The 18,418-nt window shown below is 55.4% G+C and overlaps 5 protein-coding genes across 5 annotated transcripts; 3 read left to right on the top strand and 2 right to left on the bottom strand.

Annotated features, from left to right (window-relative positions):
* PG986_011531 (uncharacterized protein) lies at nucleotides 1-1,281 on the top strand (the record flags this gene model as incomplete). Its single annotated transcript, XM_066847753.1, has 3 exons — nucleotides 1-294; nucleotides 348-950; nucleotides 1,027-1,281. The coding sequence occupies 3 exons, from the start codon at nucleotides 1-3 to the stop codon at nucleotides 1,279-1,281; spliced, it is 1,152 nt and encodes a 383-aa protein (XP_066694449.1).
* A 1,728-nt stretch (nucleotides 1,282-3,009) lies between these two features.
* On the top strand, nucleotides 3,010-3,805 carry PG986_011530 (uncharacterized protein; the record flags this gene model as incomplete). Its single annotated transcript, XM_066847752.1, has 2 exons — nucleotides 3,010-3,253; nucleotides 3,405-3,805. 2 exons carry the CDS (start codon nucleotides 3,010-3,012, stop codon nucleotides 3,803-3,805), a joined length of 645 nt encoding a protein of 214 aa, XP_066694448.1.
* A 666-nt stretch (nucleotides 3,806-4,471) lies between these two features.
* Nucleotides 4,472-6,233, bottom strand: PG986_011529 (YTH-domain-containing protein; the record flags this gene model as incomplete). Its single annotated transcript, XM_066847751.1, has 3 exons — nucleotides 4,472-5,259; nucleotides 5,376-5,766; nucleotides 5,982-6,233. The coding sequence occupies 3 exons, from the start codon at nucleotides 6,231-6,233 to the stop codon at nucleotides 4,472-4,474; spliced, it is 1,431 nt and encodes a 476-aa protein (XP_066694447.1).
* Nucleotides 6,234-9,011: 2,778 nt separating this feature from the next.
* On the bottom strand, nucleotides 9,012-10,552 carry PG986_011528 (uncharacterized protein; the record flags this gene model as incomplete). Its single annotated transcript, XM_066847750.1, has 4 exons — nucleotides 9,012-9,630; nucleotides 9,709-10,082; nucleotides 10,186-10,253; nucleotides 10,315-10,552. The coding sequence occupies 4 exons, from the start codon at nucleotides 10,550-10,552 to the stop codon at nucleotides 9,012-9,014; spliced, it is 1,299 nt and encodes a 432-aa protein (XP_066694446.1).
* Nucleotides 10,553-17,267: 6,715 nt separating this feature from the next.
* Nucleotides 17,268-17,622, top strand: PG986_011527 (uncharacterized protein; the record flags this gene model as incomplete). Its single annotated transcript, XM_066847749.1, has 2 exons — nucleotides 17,268-17,303; nucleotides 17,479-17,622. 2 exons carry the CDS (start codon nucleotides 17,268-17,270, stop codon nucleotides 17,620-17,622), a joined length of 180 nt encoding a protein of 59 aa, XP_066694445.1.
* Nucleotides 17,623-18,418: the final 796 nt, after the last annotated feature.

Genomic DNA, 18,418 nt, shown 5'->3' with positions numbered 1-18,418 from the left:
ATGCCGCCGCCCGTCTTCTCCTCGCCCACCGCCACCGCCACCACGACCGTCACCGCCGCCGCCGACTCGAGCGACAACAACAACAACAGCAACAACGGCAAGAATGGCGAGCAGGGTCTCTCGCTCGCGGCCGTCGTCGGCATCTCCATCGCCCTGCACGTCGTCGTCACCATCATCTTGGTGCTCTTCGTGCGGGCGTACCGGAACAAGTACAAGAAGCTCAAGAAAACACAACTGCTGCAGTCGCAGTCGCAACCGCCGCCGCCACCGATGAGTCCAGGGGGCGGAGTCGTGGTATTAACAATCATCCTACTGCCAAACGTGCCTCGCCGCGGGCACTGCTCAAGCGGTTGTCCAACAGCAGCGGCGCCGCGGGGATGACCCAGGAACCTCGTAACAACAACAACTGGATCAGGCTCAAAGACAACGTGGCCCCATCCTCGGACGCGTGGTCATCCTCGGCGGCGGCGGCGGCGGCGAGGCAGACACGGAATCCGCGGTCCAGCGCCCCGGGCCGGATCCTCTCGTTCCCGGCACCTGCGGTGCTTCCCAATATTACCCCTGCCACCACCACCACCGGCACCGCTGCCGCCGCAGCCGCCGCCGCGAACGACAGCAGTCGTTTACTAGCGCCCGGGCCCAGGAATATGCAACTTCCGAGCTACCGCGCCAGCGGCTCGACGACCTACCACTTCTACAACAGCGGGCGGGACGGCGAGGAGGAGGAGGAGGAGGAGGCGCTCTCGGCCTGGAACGACGCGCGCTGGAACGAGGTGCCGTTCCGGACGCTGCAGGAGCCGCTGCCGCGGTCGCAGGCGGCGTCGGTCTCGCAGGTGTCGCGGGCGCCCTCGTCCTACTACGGCGACGACGAGGACGACGTCGGCATCCCGCCCCCCGACGACGGGGGCGGCGTCGACGCGGTCGCTGCGGCAGACGGATTCGCGAAGGCGGTTGGTGGATACGAACATGGCCAATCTACAGCACGAGGAGGGCGACGAGGTGATTGAGATTGGGCACAGGCCGGAGGACGGGGTGGGCATGAATAATAATATCACGAATAATAGCAACAACAGCAGCAGCAGCAAGAAGAAGAAGAAGAAGAAGAAGAACGGGATCGGGATCAGGGACGAAGAATGGGGCCGCGTTCTCGGGAATATTGGCCAGCAGCAGCATCAACAGCAGACGCCGATGGTGGTGCGGGATGCGGTGCCGCCCCCCCTTGAGACCGTCGACGCGCGGTACGCCACCGGCGGCTTTCCAGTCGCGGTGGTCGCTCAGTAGCTAACCCAGCCCAGCCCAGCCCAGCCCAGCCAGGTTGAGGTTGGTACGAGAGGCGCTTTTGGGGGCTGGACCCCCAATGCTAGGTTTGGGTTGAGTTCAAGAGAAGATGATAAGTTTGTACGTGCGACAAGTCGGCCGTGGTGGATGATACCCCCTTTTCCTTTTCCCCCCTCCCCGCATTCTGTCTGAGGGCATGTGCATTGCGAGTCGGGCCGCTTGAGAATGGATAAATGTCGCTCTAATACCTCTCAATCTACAACGTCATGCAGCTTGAACTCAAGGCGAACATCCTTTGGAGCCTCTTCTCGTGCATGGCTGTGGATATTGAGTAAGAAAGCAATTAGATACAAGCCATTCCGTTCTTTGTATTCAATTGAAGCAAATATCAGCGTAAGGATGGTTGGATATGAGAGGATGCCGACGATACCAGATTGAGCCTCTTGGTGAGTCAAGTACATGCACGCCATACTGATTGATGTGCATGTAGTAATTAGCTCCAGTTTCAGTGGAGTTATCTGGCTGACATTGCTGCAGCTGCGAGACCCAACACGCCAGGCTGCCAACTGCTAGGCCAGCATCAATTGACTTCTTCCTTGCCTGCAATTGCACCACCAGCTGCATAGCTATCAAGTAGATCCACGTCAAGAAATATCGCGAGCCCACAATCTCTATCTCTCTCTCTCTCTCTCTCTCTCTCTCTCTCTCTCTCTCTCTCTCTCTCTCTCTCTCTCTAGTGGAATGGAGTTGACGCGTATTGCACGTGTAGTAGCCAGCATAACGTTCGGGAGATTCTGATCAACAGCAGGGGCACAATGCAGATACCCCAGGCCTTGGTTTTTCCGTTGCTCTCTGGCGTCCAAAGGCCAACAGACGATCCCGTCCAATGCCTGCAACGAATGCGCAACCCATTGCGACACTCCACCCGACAAGACAACCCGGCAGCGACGCAGCCCGGGCGTGGAGCTGCCAGGTTGCTTCACTTTCCAGCAATTGATTTCCTGTGCCGCTTCCCACTCTTTTCCACGTGTAACTGGGCTAACGAGCCCGTCAAAACAATGCTGGTCAGAGAAGGCGCCCATCAAGGCGCAGCCGATTGCCAGCATTGGCATGGCCACCCAGCATTGGTAGTTAACCTAGTACCTTATGTACCTAACTAGCAGGGCCAGCAGGGCCAGCAGGGCCAGTAGTTGCTTGCAGGGCCCAGCAGGCGCCGCCGCCGCCAGCAAAACCATGATTGACACACGCCAGCCTGCCCAGCAATTTGGTCCAAGTAAATGCGAGGCAATTACAATTCAATATTGTCGATACTGCTTTCTCTCGTGGCTGCCGGAATCGATTGATTTGATCAATACGAACAAAATCCCTTGCGACTTGAGTGGCTGCCACGACTGGAAAAAGGAGAGAGAGAGAGAGCCATCAATTTCCATCATGCTGACGACCTCGTGACGAGAGCATCCCCAACCGTCGCCTAATCCTCCCTCGAAAGCTGTTGCACAACGCATCACAGGTCAGGTCACAGAAGATAAGATTACGGCGCCTTTGACCTGGCGATACCTACCAGCCGCCGGAGCCAACCACCATTGACCAAATCGATTGAACTCCCAAGCGCGCGACGTGCGCACGCAACCGCAGCTCTTTCTACTGCGGCCCCTACTCACTGTCGCTGCCGCCGCCGCCGCCGCTGCCGCATGACCTAAACCCTCCAACGCAACCCCCCAGCCCAAAAAGATGCGCCTGCGACGACATCTCGTCCTGGCGGTGGGAATGATGGCGACGAGCATCACTAGCAGCAATGGGGCCGAAGCTGCGGGGATAGAGATGTCCAGCTGCACCCGGAGCTGCTACGCCGCCACCGTCTATTTCCTTGGCTGCAACCCGAGCGATGTCGGCTGCGCCTGCAAACAGCAGCCCAACCTCATCTACTACGCCGAGCCCTGCCTGGCCCAGGAGTGTCGCGACGACGATCTGATCTGTGAGTTTTCCTTTCTGCTTCCTCCTCTTATTTTCTTTTCTTTTTACTTTTGTCCGCATTGCATTCTTTCTGCTCCAACCGAATCATGAAAGACTGCTGACCAAATACCCAGTGGCTCTCACATCAATAACGGATCTGTGCGGAGACGCAGGCGGAGGAGGTGGAGGCAGCGGCTCAGGCTCAGGCTCAGGCTCAGGCTCAGGCTCAGGCACATCAGGCAAAGTGCTGCCGCCCGCGACGCAGACCCCGACGACGGGCAGCGTCTTCTCCTACAAGGTCACCGCCCCGTCGACTCCCACCACCATCCCGGGCACCACTGTGGGGACCCGGACCATCGCCCCCGTCACCATCAAGGCGCAGCAGGCCCCCGTCACCGTCACTCCGCCCGGCACCGGCAGCAGCGGCAGCGGGAGTACAGTTGGCGGCGGCGGCGGCAGCAATTCGGGTGGAGGCAAGGAGGAGAAGAGCAATGGCGGCCGTGTCGCTTGGCGCGTGGAGATTGGGGCGGTAATGCTGGGGTGTGTTGGGTTGGGCGCTGTGCTGGTGTGGTAGTAGAGAGGCTGGCTGAGATGGAGATGATATTGATGATACCCTTTTTTCTTACCTTGATTCATTTATATGGAGATAGCAAAAATCGAATCACATTTGCTTGCTTTATGCTCACCGGCCTTACAACAACTCCTTTGACGGTCGGTGAATTCAATCCGTAGACTCGTCGGTCTGCCACCTCCTTTTGCGAACCGATCGGAACAGACATTGGGCTGCACGCTGTGTGTATTAGTGAAACCTTCTGCCATCCCATCATCAAGTGCTGCGTGCAGGATCCCGCCTGTGAAACCCGCACAGACAGACACAAACACATAGCCGTAAGGAGCCAGTCACGGTAAACACAATGGCAAAATCTGAAGCAAGCATCAGTGTGATCGATTACTCACGCACTAGCTAGCTGTATCTAGATACTCAAGTGGCATAATCACTTGATCCGGTGCTTCCGTTGTCGCGAAATTCCGTGCCGCCAACAACAGCCCAGTCGGTCCGCCCAAGGACTCGGTTATTCCAGACGACATAGCTGATAGTCCAGGCGGCATAGCTGTCGGTCTTTCTGGTTAGTCCAAGCAACATGAAATGCGTATTATGCCAAGTTCGGGCATATGAACAGCCAGTTGGTTGTCCCGCGCCCATCGATTGACCTCAGGATCCATCCACGGCCGAATCCACCTACTCGGCACGAGCAGCCACGCCAGCACCAGTGCCAGCCGCCGCGCTCTCGGCGTTGCGCTTGAGGATCTCCAGCATGTCGCGGCCGCACTGGCCGTCGACCTCCTGGCAGTCGCGCGAGCGGGTCGGGGGCAGGAAGGCGCCGCCGCTGCCAGGGGCGTCGTCGCGGTTCAGGCGGTTCAGCAGGCCCTTCATGGGCCGGTCGGGGCACGTGTTCTTTGAGAGCCACTCGACGGGGAAGGGCTCCGACATGTTGTGGGAGAAGCGGGGGTACCACTCGGGCTTGGCGATGTTGCCCGAGGGGGGGCCGATCATGCGGGCCTGCGGGCGGCGGTTGCGCCGGTGGTTAGCCAAGGGGTTCGTGGGGAGAAGGGAGGAAATAGCGGGGCGACGGGGTGGTATAGGGGGAGTAATAGTGCGGTATAGCGCAATAACGGGTTTGAGCGCGGTCCGCTTAACGGAGAACGGGCGGCGGACGGACGCTGAACGGATTTGAGCGGCCGAGGAAATGTGATGTGTGGTGGGTAAAAGATGCCACTGGTTATTCCGCGGATCCGCGGGTTGGGTGGTTATACGGCGGAATAACGGGCGGGGGAAAAAACGACTTACATAGCCCTGGATGGCCTGAGAACCGTTGGCCGAGAAGAAGAGGATGACGTTCTTGGTGGTCATGTAGGCGTCCGACAGCATGTTGCCCTTCTCGACGGACGAGGTGGCCCAGAGGTTGTCGTCGTGGCAGGCGAAGATGTTGCGCAGGCTGTTGCTCTTGATCATGAAGAAGCGGGTGTCTGTGTATGCGACGCGGTCAGGTTAGTCCGACGGAACGAACGTGGGTAGTAACCAAAAGCGGGACAGCGGAATAATCCTGTACGGCCACTGGGTGACTGGAATAACAATGACTCACCGTCCCAATCGCCGAGGTCGACCTCCCGGATGGGGTGGATGGCGGGGCGTCTCGGCTCAGGATAGTCTCGCTGGCGATAGCTGCCGGCAGCACCGCCGGCGCGGCCACCGCCACGGCCGCCACCGCGGACGGGGCTGCGGCCGCGGATCTGGCTGCGGCCATGGGCAGGGCTGCGGCCGCGGAGGACAGGGCTGCGGCTGCGGCTGCGGTTGGTGCGCTCGCGAGCGCGGGGGCCGGTGGGGACAGCAGGGCGGGCAGGGCCGGTAGGGATGTCGGGACGAGTAGAAAGGCTGGGGCCAGAAGGGCCAGCAGGGCCGGTCTGGTGGTGAGCGCCGGGGGCGGGGCGGATGGGCAAGGTGAACTGCTGCTGCTGCTGCTGCTGAGGAGGGCGCTGGGGCAGAGTCTGCGATGTTGTATAACGTTTCCGTGGTTAGTTTCAGTTACAGGAGTTGGGGTTTAGCGAGTTTCTGTGTGTGTATGCTTGTCTGTGTGTGGGTGATTGAGCGCGTTATACGCCAGTACATGTGTGAAAGTGAGATTACCATGAGTGATAGAATGAAAGTGTGTGTGTGTGTGTGTGTGTATGTGTTTTCAAGTGAGATTTACCTCGTTGCCAGCGTTGCCAGCCAGTTCGATGTTCTGCGACGACTCATAGGGGCCCTGACCCTGGGGCATGTCGTCAAAGGTGCCTCTCATGAGCTCGCGACGTCTGGTCTCGTAGTCGTAGTGGATGTCGCGAAACTGCGCGAGCTTCGCGTTGCGGTCGGCGACGTTGTGCCAGCCAGTCAGATGAAGCCAATCGTCCAGGTCACGGTCGGCATCCTGCTGCTGCTGGGGGTTCTCGCTGTAAGAGGCCATGGTGTCTGTTCTCAGTTGCTGTTGTTGCGACTTGTGGGCTGTGTGTCCAAGTTGATGATGGTAGATGAATGAATCGAAGACAAGTCGAAGATTCTTGGAGACAGAGAAGTCGAAAGGTGTGAAGGAGAAGTGGCGACGAGCACAGGGGTTGGTAAGAAAGTTGGCAGCTGCAAGAGTTGGCAGTGGTGGAAGAAGAAGGGCAGTCTACTCGATCTTCGATGAGTGAATCGAAGACAAGCCGAAGATGCTTTGATGACAGAGAAGTCGAAAGATGCAAGGAAGAAATGGCGACGAGCAGTAGGCGGTCGGTAAGGAAGTTGGCAACTGCAAGACTTGGTAGTGGTGGAAGAAGAAGGGAAGCCTCCTCGAGAGCAGATGGTTTTTGATGAGGGTGGTTGAAGTAGGCAAAACACCGAGATTCGCGCGTCGGTCAGTTGACCCTTATTGAATAGAAGGTGAAAAAAATAAAAAAAAATAACCAGAACCGATTGTCTTGTATTGAATCGGCGAGTGGTTGTGTATCTGTGTACTTGCCGTCGAGCCGTCGGCGAGTTGGAAGGTGCCTCGAATAGGCAGTCACGGTATTAGGGGTGTGAGAACTCGTCACCCTCCTTTCACCTTGAGCAACTGCTCTTGAATGGCAGCTTGCCAGTCATCGATTGTCCAGCGGCTTGATCACCGATTCTGCACCTTCAATTATCTCATGGCTGTGATGACAATCGGCAAGTAGCCGAAGAAGTGGCTTATGGAATCTGGTAGTGTAGAGCTGTCATGCTACAACCTGTACAGTGAGAGGCAGATACGTGATTGTAGTATTCATTGTAAGTGGCGGGCCAATACTGCCATAGCCAGGTCAGAAAAGGCATATTCATATCAGTTGATGTCGAGGCCCGGGCCACCGTAATGTGATAGACGTGATTTTGGATACAAGCAGAAACATGGAATCAAATTCGTCCTGTCAAGGGCGATAGGTTGTCAATAATAATACACGAATCATCGGTCCTTCATAGGTAGATGGCGGAAGCCAGGACAGTGCAAGCATGTGAAACACCGCAAGAGAAGTAGGTTGAATGTCAATGAGTGAGATGAAGTCGAGCATCAAGAGAGGCTTCCCACCACAGGGACCATTGCAGTCAGTTGTGGTGCGGCGCTGAAGCAGTGTTCCAGCAACCCAGGTGAGGTATGTTATTATCCCCTTTCAGGGGTGTAATTGTATTGAGAGATGAGTCGGCCAAGTATGGCCAGACTGCCGTTCACTCCAGGCCTCTGTTGACAGATCGTGGTGATCCTGCTCCTGTCATGTGTGAAGCACGGCAAGTATTTTACTCAATGAGAGCTGTAGCATGCGACATCATACCTGTAATAGTAGAAGCATGGGAGTGTACATCGTATGTGGGCAGAGTCAATGTCAATGGCAGCAGTAGTCCGGCACTGTCGACTGATCCAGTCCAGTGTTGTTAGCCAATTGTGACCCGGTGTTCACTCTGTTTTGGGTATAGATTCGTGAGAGGATGTAATCCTTTCAAATCCACTGTAGAGGTGGTTTGTCTCTGTTGATTCTAGGACGGGATGGCAGTTGTGGCGACGTCGGGATAGAGAAGGCGGCTTGGACGTCAAGAGCGGGCACCGCGGCTGATGACCTGCGGCTGACTCTTTCCGATGTGGCCCGCTGGAGACCAGACAGCAAGGTCCGGTTCGGGAGACACCTCAATTTTCGCCGCCGCGGATGCATGATATGATCATTGTGTGCACCTTCGTGTTTGTGCTGGGCTGGATTAGCTTGTGCGCTGTACAAGACAATGACCAAAGCTCGGGGGGCTGTGAGGTGAGCAAACCGTCGAGGGTTCAAAGGGCTAACTAAAGACCCGGGAGAGTAGCGGGATGGAAACGGAAGCGATTGTTCAGATGCGGCGGTGTAGGCTAAGCCAACTTGTAGCATGCTCATGGGGGCAGTCTCAGAAGCTGTCGGCGATGTCCTTGCAGTCGGTAGATGAGGGGGAATGGCATAAGTGATAGAAAGCCCCGGCGATCGTCCCCAGCATCGAATGGTCTTGTTTGGGAGTAGAAGGAAGGAACAGATCCGCAGTAGGGCTGGTAGCTGACAGCAGAAGCAGAGCAGAGATAGAACCTTGAATGCAAATGAAAGAGAGACGGGAACCGAAAAATTGCGATTGGTGTGCTGACAGTCCCGATGCTCCTCCAGCGATGCTGTTCGTGAGGAAGGGGAGCTGCGGCGCGGGGTTGCGGGGTTGGCGAGGAAGTACAGGCGAACCTCTAGCAAAGCCTGTAGCTGTAGGACAGCCCCAAACCCTCAGCCGGTTGCTGCAAAGTTGGGAGTAGTGACGGTGATGGCTCAAATGCATTCAACCAAGACCAACTGGACCTCTTGAGGACTTGTAAGCAACATGCCGCAAAGAGAGATGAAGGAGGAGGTACGATTCATTGGACCAACGCAAGTGACCGGCAGTATCAGTGATAGAAAGGCAGGAAAGCAGAAATGAAAGAGAAAGTGTTTTCTTGGATTGAAGGATGTAGAATTCTGAAAGCAGTGCTCTCCTCCCCGTCGCCACATTGCCGGCAGTTGAGAAGGGGAGAAAGAGTGTGAATGGATGGGTATATCAAAGGCAACTGGCTAAGTAGGTATGGACAAAAGGAAGTATCAAATACATGGCCAAGTAAGGGTCAAAATCCAACCTTTCTTCCTCCCTCAACGCCCCCCTTCGTCGCTTTTTCTGCGTCCATAATCATCGTAATCATCCCAATCGGATCATTCCCTACTCATCGCAAGTTCCCGACCGACGGCTCGTACACCCGCGTCACCACCGTCGTCGCCGTGATGCCGTTCCCTCCCGTCCTCGACATGGCCCGCTTCGGCGCCGCCACGGCCGCGCCCGCCGGCTTCTGCATCTCGAAGGCGTCGTCGTGGTTTTCGCGCTCGCCGCAGGACACGGCGACGCTGTAGCCTGGCGTCGCGTCGCCACGTCCGCCGCCGCTATGCCCCCTTCCTCCGACGCCGAGCTCAAGGTCCTTGCGGTCGCCGGCGCCGACGTGGTACTGGTGCAGCTCCTCGAGGCTGTCGGACGCCGCCGACTCGAGCGGGAGCGCTCCTCCCCCGCTCTTTCGCGCAGAGCTGGAGAAGGCCCGGCTCCGCGACTTGGATGATGCCCCATACTCGCCGCCGCTGTAGTCCTGGTATCCGCGCCGGCCGCTCGAGCCGAACTGGCGCGGCAGGGCCGCCGCGATCAGGGGCCGCAGCGTCGGCAGGCTCGACGTCAGCATGCCGATGCAGAGCTCGATGAAGGACCAGAGGGCGGCGTCCGTGTTGTCCCAGTTGGGGTCTTTGGTGAGCGAGGCCATCTTCAGGGTCCGGATGCGGAGGCAGGAAATGACGCAGGTGCTGTAAGAAGGGGTGGCGTGTAAGCGACCATCGTATGTGTGCGAGAGGGGGAGATGCAGAGAGGGAGAAAAGGCTTACAAGAGACCCAGGCCAAAGACGACCACGAGCAGCATCTTCTGCTTGGTCGGCAGCTGCAGCGACTTGATGACGGGCAGCGGGATGATGAAGATGGCGAAGTCGGTGATGATGTTGACGCCGGCCATGACGTACCACACCGCCAGCTGGTTGACGCAGGAGCCCGGCAGCGCCGGCTCCCAGAACTTGTCGACCGGGTAGCACACGAGCGGCAGCAGCACCGAGAGCGTCACGGTCCAGGCCAGGATGAAGCCCAGCAGGCCGCCCGACATCCACTGGGTGAGTTTCTGCGTGAAGATGCGCCGGTACTGGAGCAGGATCGAGACCTTGATCAGGCACAGGCCGACGTTGTAGAGGATGATGGAGACGTAGAAGGACTACAACAGCGGGTGGTCTTGTCAGTGCTTGGGGCTTTATGATGGTTCTCTTCATCGTGACGGATGGTAGTTACATGCAGTCGCCGACAAGAAAATATCTTACCTTCATGTAGGGGATGAAGTCCTCGAGGGGTTGGACCCATGTGTGTGTGCCGAGACCAAACCTGCCCTCTATGGAACAGGATATCTGTCAGTGACGCATCGACAACATGAACATGGGTATGCGACCTACCAAGGCCAATGGCGACGGCGGACCCGATGGTGAGTATCAAGGCCCCGATGATGACGGCGTCGTCGGTACCGAAACTCCGGAGTATTATGGCGCGGGTGTAGATGCGTAGGGCCACGACGAGCGTGGCGACGGCGCTAAAGACGGAGAGGATGGTGGTGATCTCCTTTATCCGCCCTTCATGGTCGAGGGAGTGGTCGATGTCCTCGGGCGCCATGATGACGCGGTTGCTGGCTTCCATATTGTCTGTCTTTGTTTTCGTTCTCTTTCTCTTTCTCTTTTCCCTTTCCCTTTTCCTATCTCTGCTTTGGCCGCTCACCGGGGAGGTATTATATCAAATTCGACTCGAAAACGGGAGTGAGAAAGACCCATGTATGGAAGGCATCAGGGGTGTGTGCGATCTGGTGAAATTGCAATCTGCCCTTGCTATTTCTCTCTTCGCTCACTTCGCTGGCTCGCTGGCTCGCTCTCACGCTCAGTCGAAAAAAAGGCCGAGATGCTGGTAGATACTTATTTAATTCCCTGTCGATGCCCAGCCCAGCTTCTCTCTTCGACCTTCCCTACTTGCTCCACACAATATGGTCCGCAGCGCCGCCCACCCCCTCCTCCTCCATCTCGTGTACAACGACCGCCCGACGGGAAACACACATGAAGCACCGATCAGTCTTGATAGGTACATCCGTTCAAGTAAGGAAGGAGATATGGTGCAGGGTTGCAACAGCACCGACGATCCATTTGGGCTGCTGCATGCCGCCTTCAGGGGAACCCCCTCGCTCACACAGACAGACCGAGGGAGAAGCACTCCAGGCACACCCAGGCACACCCAGGCACGTTCCCTCCCCCCCCACTGTCAAAGTCAGCAGGGCGGTCCCCAATTGGCCGGGCAAGCTATAAGTCGGGCGATCAATCCGCGATTGAGTGTGTAAATCGAGGTAACAAAACATCCCTGCCCCCGGTCCTGCAGGTTTTGGGGACCCCTGGCCGGTAGCCAGCCGGAAGTGACGTACTAAAACGGTAGCCAGTTCGAGGATGTGCCGAAGCCTCATACGTTTTCCGATACAAGCCTAGCTCTTTAGTGCGGCTGCGACAGACAGCACCACATTTCCTTCCTTTCAGGCATCAGACATTCGGCCACCCCTCCTCTTATTCCTACTGTCCCGGGGACAAGAGAGAGAATAGCTATAACACAGTTTGGGAGAAAGAAAATATGGAGGGTAAGACGTTTCTTTTCCACCCCATGGCATACCCCGCAGTCGAACGAGGCTTCGGGTGACCGACCGCACCTGCGATTGTGGCTACGGTTCGCAAAACGTTGATCATATGGGCAAACAGGTGGTCAGAGCATCATCACCTTGTCAGTGACTTTGTTAACCTACATACATGCGTGCATTGCTTTTTTGGGGGGGGTCTGTGAATAATCAAAACCTCACACCTCATGCTGGTGCTCGCATGTTCGGCATTGGTTTTCTGGTTCGCAGTTCTTTCACAGAACACCTCCGAAATGGTCCCTTGGAGATGCCAATTTCCCTGCGTTAGCGAGGGTCCTTAAAGTGCCAACTAGTCACCGCAACATGAGGCGGTGGTGTTTACGTTTTCAGGCCCCAAGGGCCTTGCTGGACATTCAGGCTGAACGACCGAATTCAGGTGCCCAAAAAGAACAGCAGCCTGCACGTCAACATGCGCGAGGGCCGCCCATTGGCTAGACCGGTTGGTCATTGCGAAAGGGCAAATGGGGATCGACTGGACCCTTCCTATTTGTTCCCTGCCACCCTGCTGGCCTGCTTACACATATTGACACAAGAACAAGGTAGCCAAAACTACCTACTACTATGTATACGACCAAGCTGTGGTTCGCAACACTGTCCGCTAAGAATGACCAGCTTGGGGTAACAGGAGGACCGAGCAGCAATGACCAGATCCACCAGAGTAATGCACATATGAAGATAGGTAGAAGATAAGAGACCGAGAGAGAGTCTCTCGTGGGTTTCAAGCCACACCCGGATGAGTGAGTGGTATCGTCAGATGGATGACGGAGTTCCCGTCCCGCGGCGCTGGGAGCGCTCTGAACTCGATGATACCAACCAATCCAGCCCAGCCGGCCGCGGCGACAGACGTCCGAGCGAGAGTCAAGGCAAACCTCGATCTGGCCGCCCACCATGACTCTCCCGTTCCGTCGAAGTCCCGCGTTCTGGAAGCAGGAAGGGTCGGGGATTTTTCCCAGTATCATCATCCGGCCTGGAAAAGGCGCCCTGAAACCCTGTCACGCAGGCCTGTCACGGGCAGTGTATGTATGTAGTAGTCGGGAAGTGAAGCGTTGAAAATCTAGAAAAAGAACCTTGTTTGAAGAGGCAAACCAACCGACCGGTACTAGTCACGGCAGCCTGCTACTTACCTATCACGACGCTGGCAGTTGGGTGGTGGTTTGGATCGTGGCTGTACACACCCTTCCCGTAACGGCCGGGGTAGCAAGCACGGTGACGGGTAGAGTAGGGAGGGGGCCTGAGCGCGAAACCGAGCCCGGGATTTTTTTTTTTTGGTTTGATGCTGCTGCTGCTGCTCTCTCTCTCACTCTATCTCAGAATCTTGCTTCACAACTCGTCGGGGAAACAAGACGAAACAGATCTCGGGGTTGCATTGCAAGTCCCGGCGCGCGTTCTTAGTGGTGCATCTCTTGCGGGGGCCCGCCTGCTACTGTAACTCCTCCCTTACCACTTGCCTCTTCCTCCTCTTGCATCCCCTCCCGGCAGAAACAGAAAGCGGGCAAGCAGTTCGAAAACGGCTATGACGGGACCCCATTGGGACGGGTGATGGTGAGGTGCGCGGTGATTGTTAGATTCATATGCCTGAACTGACGCTTGTGTCTGGGCGATCCTGGTATAGACACAGACTGACTGGGGTTTTTTTTTTCTTCCTTTCCCTTCTTTCAGCCCCAGTGGGAACCGTGTATTATTAACTTAAGCTACATTTTAAAAATACAGGGTCCCCCTGCTGCTGGCTGGGACCTAGTGCGGGAAGACTATTGGCGAATGGTAGATGGTACCCAAGTCCGCATTCGGCTAATGACTCGCCAATTGCTGAAAAAAGTCCCATGATACAGGCGCCTCACAGATGGGGAAAGTCGCAGGAAGGCGGAAGTGTTCCAGTTCGTCTGGTCCAATGTCGAAAACGACGTGAAGACGGAATGTCTGCAGAACCGCCTTCACACTGCCACACTTGATTACTCGCTGTCAGTTTGAAAAAAAAAAAAAAAAAAAAAACTGACAGAAAAGATGATTTACACATAGGTTGTTAGCTAACAGCACTTCCCTTCCGTGTTCCCCGCGCGGTTTTGGTCTCCGAATTTACTAATAGCCTCGGGCGCCGAGGCAGGGGGTTGGTTCTACATAGGTAGGTCGCGAGGGCGCGCGCACAGATACGACGCTGCGCAGCGGCCTGTAACTGCGATGTAACCCTCCCCCCTAACCCAGATAGATCGATCTGTGAAAAAGAAGGAAAGCAAGTCCGATCCGGGAAACACTGGTGGCTCTCTTTCGAAGTTGCGCCTCTCCCTTTCCGTCTCTCGTCTCGCGACTAGGCAAATGGAAGCAGCCCTACAAAACAAACCAAGGTTGCTTGGTCGCTGGTAACGGCCCATCGGAGAGTTTCTCTGCGTCCGCCCATTGATCCATCCGGGCGAATATGTCAAGGAAGAAAAGAAAAGAGGAGAGAACATTCTGCAGATCTTAACTGCTAGTGGTATTGTAGGTGTGCGGGCATGGCACGAGTTTGAGTTTAAGCCGCCTTTTCCTTTTCCCTCTTGGGCTTCCTGACTGAGCCGTACTAGGCTCTCGGCAACCACTGTTAGCTCGCCCTCATAGCCTTGTTCTTTCTTCTTCCTCCCCCTTCCCCCTTCCCCCAAGCTTATGCAGCATCTCGAATTGGACCGAGCCGGCCGGGAGCAACTCCGCCGACCACCGTTACTGGAACACCATCCAATATACACTAGAGGCCGTTAGAAGTCATCTAAAGTCTCAGAGCACCGACCGACATGCGGCTACCTAATATATTTCCGCTTCTTTGCACATTGCGCTACTCAGTCGCAGACCGGATGAAGAAAGCCGAGCAGACAGAGGTTTGAACAGGCTTTTGCGTCCATGTGTGCAACACGAGCAAATAAACTACGTTGCATGGCAAGGGCATCGCACCATCGAGGAGGGGACTGGAGTGAGTGGCCTGTAGGGTATATCCCGGAATCGATAGTTTGAGTAGGCGGCAGAGACCCATCGCACACATGGCCTGGTTGTCAGGCCATCCTTCCCTTTCGCCTTTCCGGGTGCGGAATTCGGGAGGCACATAAGCATAAGCACTAGACGAAGGGACACACGAGTGCGAAATGTTGTAACAGCACATCCCTTCCCATTCAAATAAAGTTCGAGCAAGCCAAGACCCAGTTCCAATCGCGCGCAGTTCGCTTGGTGGACCGGGTGCCAGGTAGAGGTGTTCAGCTCGCGATGTGTACATATTGTGCTGTCGCGAGCGCGACACTATTGACTGAAGCGTGGTGGACTCGAGGAAAGCTGGGCTTCTGCAACAAGGCGTGACTCGGCCGATCGTCATGTCATTCAGGCACCGCGCACGGCGACCCGGCACCGGGGATCTTGTTTGATCAGCTGTCTGTCTGTCCGCTCTCGTAGTGTTTTGTACGGCCTGATCTTGCCCAGGACTGCCGAGAATAGATCGCCAGGAACCGGGCTATCCTGGACTCAAAAGACAGATCGTAATTGCAAAATTCCCCTCTATTTGTATCTTTTTCGGTATTAGCTTGACCAGTTTCCGCTCTCTCTCTCTCTCTTGATCAGCGTACACATGACACAATTCGTATATGACGTCGGCTGTCCCGCTTTGCGCGAAATTTCCACCACCTCTGGCCCATATGCCCGTGTGAGCCAGCCCCAGAGAAGAATACCCAGGTTCGCTGCCGATACCCGACACGTAGTAGTGATCAACTACCTAGATATTTTCGACATTCATGACCTTCGTACATCGTTTAAGCATAAGGGTGGCCCGCCCTTTTAGGGCAGAATATTGGATCTCGGAGGCTAAATCCGGTTGTACTTACTAGTTCACGATGAAACTACTTATACCCAGGCAGAATCAACGGGTGCCCTTGGCATGCGCTCTCTGCATGAACGACGATGGGCAATAAGATTAGGCTACCGATGCAACTCGGCAACTTGGCAGAAGTGAAGCTGTGCTCTCAAGTATGTACCTACACCCAGAGGAGCTGAAATTAAAGTTGCTGCTGGAGAATGCTTACTTTCAGCTGCGGGTGTGAAAGGATCAATCGGTTTGGGCAGGTCTACATGAGAAAACGCAGTAAGTTTGTTCAAACACGACACAAGCCGAATTGGCTCACCCTTCTGAAACTGCGATTCATCCCACGGGATTAATGTGCAAGGAGGCCAAGGTACGATCACGTCTGGCATGCGCTTGCGGTTGCCCTCGTGGTGATGCGTATCACGGGACTGAAATGGAGGAGAGGTATATGTGCTCGGTAGATCGAGGAGCCCGTCGTCCTTGGCATTTTCCGGCCCGACCCCCAGCTTGGTCATTGGAAAACTGCTACGAGACAACACACTCGCGTCCGCATGTCTAGCCCGAGAGGCTCGAGATGGAAACCCCAAATCTGATGTCAAAAGAAGCTGGCCCATCATAGACCCGCCCCTTTGACTCGCAAACATGACCGAATACTCACAAGGGCCGATAGGGCTGGCTACTGTCGTGACGACGGTGGTGACTCGATGCTTCGATTTCGGACTAGGCAGGATCTCGCGGCCTCATCTCCGAGCATCGGTTTCAGGGGGGGTGGGAGGGGAAGTATGGCCAGAAACAGAAGAAAATGTCCACCAGATACACCATATGGGCCTTCGAAATCGAATGCGCAAAGAAACGCCTTCGACTATCGCATTTCGCCAAGTGAACATCATACGCTCTTAGTCTTTCCTAGCATGTGTCTCGTGGCTATTTTGGCCATGGAGGTACATAGCCCCCATCACATTCTTCAAACCCTCACGGGGATCGAAATATGTCACCGGCTTTTGCTACTGCAGTGTACGGCCGAGACATCGCCCTTGAAGGAGTGTTTGCAACCGGTTCTCGTCACTTCATCGGCCCTGGTTGCCCCCATCCTTCGTAAGCTCTCCAGGGCCAGCCGTTGTCTCAGCATCTGCAACCATACAGTAGTGTACTGCTAGGTGCATAGCGAAATCCTCGCATGGGCTACGATGGCGCCCATTTTAGCAGGGACGTAACGATAGTTGGAGAGAATGGGGAGTTCATCTGTATGTGTCGGCGGATGATAGATACGGCATACAACGTACACATACACTACGGAGAGTGATCAATGTGGGCGAGGATGGTGGTGCCAGTCTTGACACGATCCCAGTGACTCGAAATGGAGACATATTGCGGGATGACGAGACAAGCCTGGCAAAGGGGAATCGTCCTCTGTAAGGGCTAAGGCAATGTGTCGTGACGGAATTGGAAATAAACGTGAACATCGATAATACAGAACGCTGCTCGTATCCTAGAGGACCAACGCAACCAGTGCTGGCGATGATATTGCATTTACGCCCAGTCGCACGCTATAAAAGACCAATAGGTAGGTACACAGCAATGGAAGCATACGAGTTGAGTCAAGTAAGTAGTCAGTTGAGGGCTACCTTGGTGTATGTCAAGGCTGTTTAGATTGATGGCGTGTACCGATTCCCTTTTCATGATATGAATGGAGGAAACATAGAGCTCCAAGAGGGCCACCCACTTACATTTGCCGTCTCTATTAACTGTCGCCTATGGTTCTCCATGTTTCCTTCATGGTGCAGCTCTAGCATACCACAAGAGGTTGGCTCATACGTAACAGAGCCAAGAGATGGAGGCGGTGGGAGGGGAACGCGGGACGGAAAGGAGGATACCACGCAATGGAGAGGGAGTCACGACGGGAAGCGATGAACTACGTGAGCAACGTATACCATGGATATTGCCTCTATTCAGATACGTGCGATGCGTAGGACAATGTACAAACCATGTATCCGAGCAATCTTCCCCAAATAACAGGACGGCACCGGGAAAGCCACCGCAGTAAGAACATGTCCCAGCGAAACTAGTATAGAATGGACGAGCTGAGAGCAGGTTGGAACTCAACGAGAGGGTATCATGGGGAACGACGAGCATCCCTTGAAAGTAGAAAACATGGACGATAATATCGAAATGATCGACTTCGGTGAGTACGGCGCATTTGAACCCGACGAAGACGCCGCCTCGTGGGACAACTAGGTATGGCCGATCTTGCACAGCATATGTACCTAGCGAGGTTACGGCGTCAACAGCCCTACGACACCCTAAATACCTCCGCGTATCTGCCGTTGTAAGCCGACCAAGAGCATGAGGACAGCCGCAGAAGCAAAGCACCGAGACATCAAGCCGCCAGCTGAGTCGGTGAACAAACGATGCTCGGAAGCCAGCGTACGCACGCTCAATGGAAGGTGCGCGAGAAAGTTCTGCGAGGGTGCCAGCGTCCAAGCCTCTTTGGCTGGCTGTGGCCCATGGGGATGGTAGCCCAGGCAGTCGAGGTGATGAACATAAAGGTCTCTCTACCTGCTCCCCTTGCCAAGCAAGCCGACGAGAAACAGCATCCCTACGCAGCCATTATGCTCCAGTCTGGCGCTGGGGTTTCAAGCATGGATCCGGCAAGATGATGGTTGGGTTGAGGAAGGAAAAGAAGACGACTCCCAGTCAGGGAAATTATGGATGGCTTGGTTATTCTAACAAGAATAAGTGATCTTGGTGCAGTACATCACTGTTAAGCACTGTCACCATAATGGGGCGAAGAATTGTCGACTGCTGAAGTGAGATATGACGAGTCACAGCAATCGTAGACGCGGAGCCTAAGATCAATGTATCATTTCGGCTGGAGCCTAGGAGAGATTTTGGCTTGTACGTGAGACCCAGTCCAGGGCGACGTTAGAGTTCCAGGTTATGCGTCGCGAACTGCTTCCCAGCCATGGGCAGTACGGTATCACATCTGAGGGAGAGAGGGGACAGCAAGCCCAAATCCAGCAAACAGGGAAGT

This window comes from Apiospora aurea, assembly GCF_038362705.1.
Source record: "Apiospora aurea strain CBS 24483 chromosome Unknown utg000008l_segment0_segment0, whole genome shotgun sequence".
NCBI classification, from domain to species: domain Eukaryota; kingdom Fungi; phylum Ascomycota; class Sordariomycetes; order Amphisphaeriales; family Apiosporaceae; genus Apiospora; species Apiospora aurea.
Note: the sequence above shows the minus strand (reverse complement) of the source record. Positions and strands in the feature narration are given on the sequence as shown.